At 29.9% G+C, this 5,590-nt stretch overlaps 1 protein-coding gene across 1 annotated transcript; it reads left to right on the plus strand.

Annotated features, from left to right (window-relative positions):
• The first annotated feature begins 1,090 nt into the window (after positions 1–1,090).
• Positions 1,091–4,771, plus strand: LOC131844036 (uncharacterized). The gene is made up of 6 exons (XM_059192824.1): positions 1,091–1,253; positions 2,053–2,206; positions 2,607–2,724; positions 3,003–3,143; positions 3,781–3,994; positions 4,617–4,771. Exons 1-6 carry the CDS (start codon positions 1,091–1,093, stop codon positions 4,769–4,771), a joined length of 945 nt encoding a protein of 314 aa, XP_059048807.1.
• The last annotated feature ends 819 nt before the right edge of the window (positions 4,772–5,590 follow it).

Here is a 5,590-nt window from a genome sequence, read left to right on the forward strand (position 1 = left end):
AATGTGATTTATTGAATAGTCACTGCCACAACTCTCGATCCCGTGGGATTGCGATCTATTAATGCTAGTAATAAATAAAAAATGTAAATAAAAACAAATTTATTCCAATACTTTTTCCCTCTGACAATAATGTTATTGTATAATAATTACTTATTTATATTAGTGTCAATATTATACACACATAAATGAATGGAATATTTCGACGATATTAATGAGAATTGAGACTACAAATTTTAACAGCGAAACATAATAAATAAAATTAGCGAGGAAGGGTAACAATAAAACTTTAAACCCACATTGAACATTTCACCTATTTTTGAACTGAAACTCATAGTATCATCATGAGAAAATTACATATAAATTTTTTGTCATATGAACATAAAGTCCCCTCTTTTGCAGTCGCCGTAGTCGTGTCTTTATTAAGGATATATATTTAATACATATTTAAATTTGATTCGAATTCATAAAGACGTTATGAATTAGAATCAAATTTAAATATGGCTGATAAATAAAATGTTTTTAAATATTTTTACCAAAAAAAATTTGAAACATGACATGTAGAATAGATGTTCTTTATTCAATTTTAAACTATGTTATTATATGTTTTTGTAAGTACACGTCACTAGGTACTAAATATAACAACTTTTATGTAAATCTGTTTTACCATTTTTTTTTCAGCACAGCATATTTGCAAGCACATTTTGAAGGTTTTATGAGGACATATGCGAGACCGCATCGATTAAAATTGAAACAATTTCTGTATGAAACTATGCAAACTTTTATTTTTTAGAACCATTACATATTTCTAGAAAAAGTAGTTCAATTCACATAAGGACAGTGTCAACTTCTACAAAACCCCGTGTCAATTGCTCTGTGTCCACATGGGTTACAAAAAAATATACTATGTGTTATCGCGCGGGAAAACTTTATTGTTTATATCAAACGACAGTTCTAGTAGCGTGGGATTACAATACGTTACTACTTACCACTACTCAATTATGTTCAAAAGCAATATAAGGAATCTTGCGTATTGGTTTCATTATTTCTATCATCTACATTATAGGCGTGCAATTCTAAAAGCAATAAAGATATGGAAACTTTAAGCAAAGATCCCATTTTAGAATTCAATTCCGACACATTGCTGAGTGTTCGGAAGTTATACGATCTGGATAGACCAGGGAGAATGGAGGAGGCAATAAATATATTGGAGGAATGGGTGAAAAAACAAGATCACTTCACTAATAAAGATTTCAGTGAGTACCTTAATAATAATAATAGCACCTATTGTTTTCATGTAATGAAAATGGCAAACGAGCTGACAGGTGTTGCCGTCGCCTATATATGTACATGAAGATCACTACGAGGTCTTGTTATCATATGATGCCTGTAATATCACTTATGCATTACCATTAAGAAGGACTAAGATGATATGCCTCTTATGCTATAATCTTACCCTTAAAAAGAAAAACAGCAAGCTATATGTCGGGTGAAATATACATGTACATAGAGGTAACCAGGTATACAACCATTTACAGTCCTCTTCGATGAGTTAAATCTTTATTTGTGTTAAAAAAAAATCTGATACAATTTCTAAGTCCACTACTGAGTGGGGGCGGTGACTCTATTCTCTATTGCTATTATTAATAGAGGGTGAACAGTACTGGTTAATTTATAATCCGAATAAGTTTTTCATTAATCAAAAACTTTCTGAAATTATACGATAATTAAATCAGAGAAATTTATTATAAATATTTATCAGATCAGAGAAATTTATTATAAAATTGTATTTTTTCCTCATTTCACGAACTAATTTCTTACCATTACCTATATACGCAAGTAATTAATGCGATCTTATGACAGGTATGCGAAAGTGGGTATGGGTCATAGTTACCTTTAGATTGTACGGATTTTAATGAAAGTAAATAAACAAATCATTTTGTGTCTAATTTGGTTGATGACAGTGAACTAAATGCAATAAAACTCATAAAATGCAGATGAGTACGATATAAGGCGGAAGTACATTTATGATGATATTTTAGTTAATTTCCACAGACAGATATCATTTGGAGAGGATTATAATCAACAACAAAGGTTTCTTGGAGCGGGTCAAGATAAAACTGGACAGCATTTGTACAGGAAGAACTTTGATGCCTAATTTCTTTATACCTGTCAATGTTAAAGAGGATTTTAAAGACATGGGCGACTTGTAAGTTTGTCGATCTATTTTAGTAATATTAGTATTCACATATCATATTATGCATACATATCATAGTATCTATGATTAATAAAGCGATTTCTCTATATGTATAATAATATAAATACTATTCGGTATTGCTGGGTCCGCAGCAAACGTAGTCCTGTTCGGAAAAGCGGCGCCTATTGTTCAAGAACATATTGAATAATACATACAACATTTTATATGGGGAATGAACTGGCATGTAAATTTTCATGTATAAAGAGGTATTATCAAAATTCAAAATTAGAATTCACAACCTACTTGGTTGAAGTAAAAATTACATACAGATATAATTACCCATGCAATGATTATTGCATATTTGATTATGGATTCTAATCTTTAGATATAATTATATATCTTTGTATTACAGCATCGACGTCGTATTACCTAAACTTACGCCAAATAATCATAGAGTTTATATTTGCAAAAATAAAGGAAAGGAATTTACATCAACGCAGACTTTAAATTATTATAAGCGAATCGTAATTGTAAGTTTACATTTTAAATTAAATTTTATTTAGACTAAATTAAGCAACAATATTGATATTTACTCGTACTTTAATATTTGTTAATCCAATAAAACAGTATTGAATGATATTTTCGGAATAAAATATAATTCTTATTAATTCATCAATTACTAACTATTTACCGCAACTATGTATGTTATTTTTAAGATATTAGATAACCTCCGGTCTAGTGGTCAATTTTATATCATTAAACAAAAAATATTAGTATGAAATATGTATAATAACTTCATCTATTTCAGATATGGGATTACGTAATGACACACGATTACAACGGTGGTATAATTGGAGTCGCTGATTTTACAGAAGCAAATTTAGCAAATTTCATTACTCAGCTCACTATAAATTTTAATGAGATACGTCAAGCAGTTACTTTAATATTGGTAAGATGTAATGTTTACAAAAAAAAATAAGAAGGAATTCTTTTAGTTAATGTGTGAATAGTATAACAATGGGAAGTCAGTTAGCAAGACGCATTAGACAATAAAATTACACCCTAATACTATATTAAACCTTAAATTTAACTTAACCCTAATACATGAATGATACTGATGACATTAGGTAACGTGCATAGTTTTTTTCGTTTATATAGGCGATGGTGACCACTTACCATCAAATGAGTCGACGCGACGGCTTCATTACGATTCGAATTACATGAAAAATAAACCATGGGTTTATTTATGGGTTATATTTTATGAAAGACTTTTTTTAAGATTTGACTATTGTATTCGTATCTACTAATTATTAGGCTTTGTTATGAGGAAAGGTAAGCTTCGAAACAACTGCACGGATTTGGGAAATTTTTTTACTGTTTGAAAATATACAAGTCACAGGGGCGAATCACTATCATAAATAGTATCCACAGTTACAGTATATACTATATATGTATTATCTGTCGTGAAATTAATAAACAACATGTCATACTTGAATTTCTAGAATTTCTAATCTTTAAATGATTTTAAATGTCTCAAGTAAGTAGCTATTTCCAGAAATACATATGTAATTATCATATACTTACAGGAATGTTTCAGCACAAGATTAAAAGAGATTCATATAATATCATCTTCAAAATTAATTGTAAATTTTGTGGCAATATTAAAGACTTTAATGAGTGCAAAACTCATCAGTCGTATTCGAATACACTCCTCGATAGATTCATTACGTGAAGTTATACCAGTAGAAACACTACCAGTCGAATATGGAGGGACAGAGACATCGATGTACCAATTACATAGTAAGTTAATTATTATATATATAGAATATGGCATAATTATATTATATATATTATATATATATATAATTATATATATATATATATAACGACGGTAGATATTATTACTATTCATACAAAAATATATATATTATAAAACTCCTCGCTAACTCGACTTAATTTCATCTGCGTCATCCACGAAATGGAAGCTCTCAAAAGTAATAGTTTACCGTTTTTGTAACTTTTTTCATTGATGCTCCGCTTCTCTATTAGTCGTAGAATGATGTTATAAGTATGTGTCCTTCCTCGATAAGTAAGCTATGCAACACATTTTTTTAAATCAAACCAATCGTTTCTAAAGCTGGTATAGATTTTAACTACTGTACTGGTTTAACTTCTTATTACGTGCATTTTTGTTAGAACAGCGATATTTTTGTTAACTTACTATTAGGTCTGAACCCCTATTAATTTGACTTCAGCCGCTCCATAAGCCTTTTTTCCGGATTGCAGTGCCTGTCACATTCACGCTTACACTTTTAGCCCAAAGCCAGCCCATAATTAATATATTGACTTTGGGATGAAAGTCAATATATTAATTATATGGACATAATAATTATATTGCATTAAAATAAGTTTTTTTTTTCAGGCAAACTCCTTGATATTCTCAGTACAAAGGAATACATAGAATATTTAAAGATGACGCAGGAGTTTCGCACTGATGAGAATCTGAGAAAAGCTGACAAATTTAATGATAAGTACTTGGGACAACCGGGTACATTTAGAACACTGAATGTAGATTAATAGTTTATAATCCAAATGAGTAAATGAGTACACCGAGAGTACATATTTTCGCGAGCCTGAAACTAATTTTAATGAACAAGTTATTGTTGAGCGATAACTCGTAACATGCTTTAGAAAGTATATTACGAAGCTTTTTAAACGTCAGCTGCGGTTCCGTGTGTGGATTAAGTAGCAGTACACTTCCATGGATGTCAGAAAATAGTTTATTTTTGTTACACTCTGCCATTTAAAATTTTTCAAATTATATTAAACCCTATGTTTTGAAGAAAAAATGACTATAAAGTTGTAGTCGTCAGCTGACTGAGATTAACTAAATTCCTCCCTAGTTCATAAAATATTTTGGTCTAAAAAAGGCAAAATTCCTTTTTACCCACTTTCCACAGTCACCTATGCATTGTTGCAAGTAATATCCATGTATTCAGTTTAGGTTAGACCGTATTTGTTACTGTCCAATAAATTATGTATAATAATAATGATAAATTCATAGTAAATTTACCACGATTGGCTAACTGACCTGACCTCATGCTCTTCTTATTATCCTCCACTGGAGTACTGTAAGCATAAACCGTTAGCACAGGCAAGGTGCACCATTATCAACTATAAGAAAAAAAGTACTGATTTACACATACTCATAATATTGCTTGCACAGAAAAAGTAGGCGTTGTATAAAATGTGAATTGATTTTAGAATATATTTCTATCGGTCTATATATATAGACCGATTTTTGCTTCGGAATTTCAATTTATCTATACCTAGATTTACTTTAATAGAATTTCTTTTCTTTCAGTATTTGGAAACTTATAAATATAAAATATTTTT

The sequence above is a fragment of the Achroia grisella genome, unplaced genomic scaffold (genome assembly GCF_030625045.1).
Source record: "Achroia grisella isolate CSIRO2021 unplaced genomic scaffold, CSIRO_AGI_Agris_v1 utg109, whole genome shotgun sequence".
NCBI lineage: Eukaryota > Metazoa > Arthropoda > Insecta > Lepidoptera > Pyralidae > Achroia > Achroia grisella.

Bases quoted from the DNA above. Each gene is read 5' to 3' on its own strand.
- LOC131844036 (XM_059192824.1), top strand. From the start codon at position 1,091: ATGGAAACTTTAAGCAAAGATCCCATTTTAGAATTCAATTCCGACACA. The intron at 1,254-2,052 runs GTGAGTACCTTA...TAATTTCCACAG, and splicing joins CTTCACTAATAAAGATTTCA to ACAGATATCATTTGGAGAGG. The intron at 3,144-3,780 runs GTAAGATGTAAT...ATATACTTACAG, and splicing joins AAGCAGTTACTTTAATATTG to GAATGTTTCAGCACAAGATT.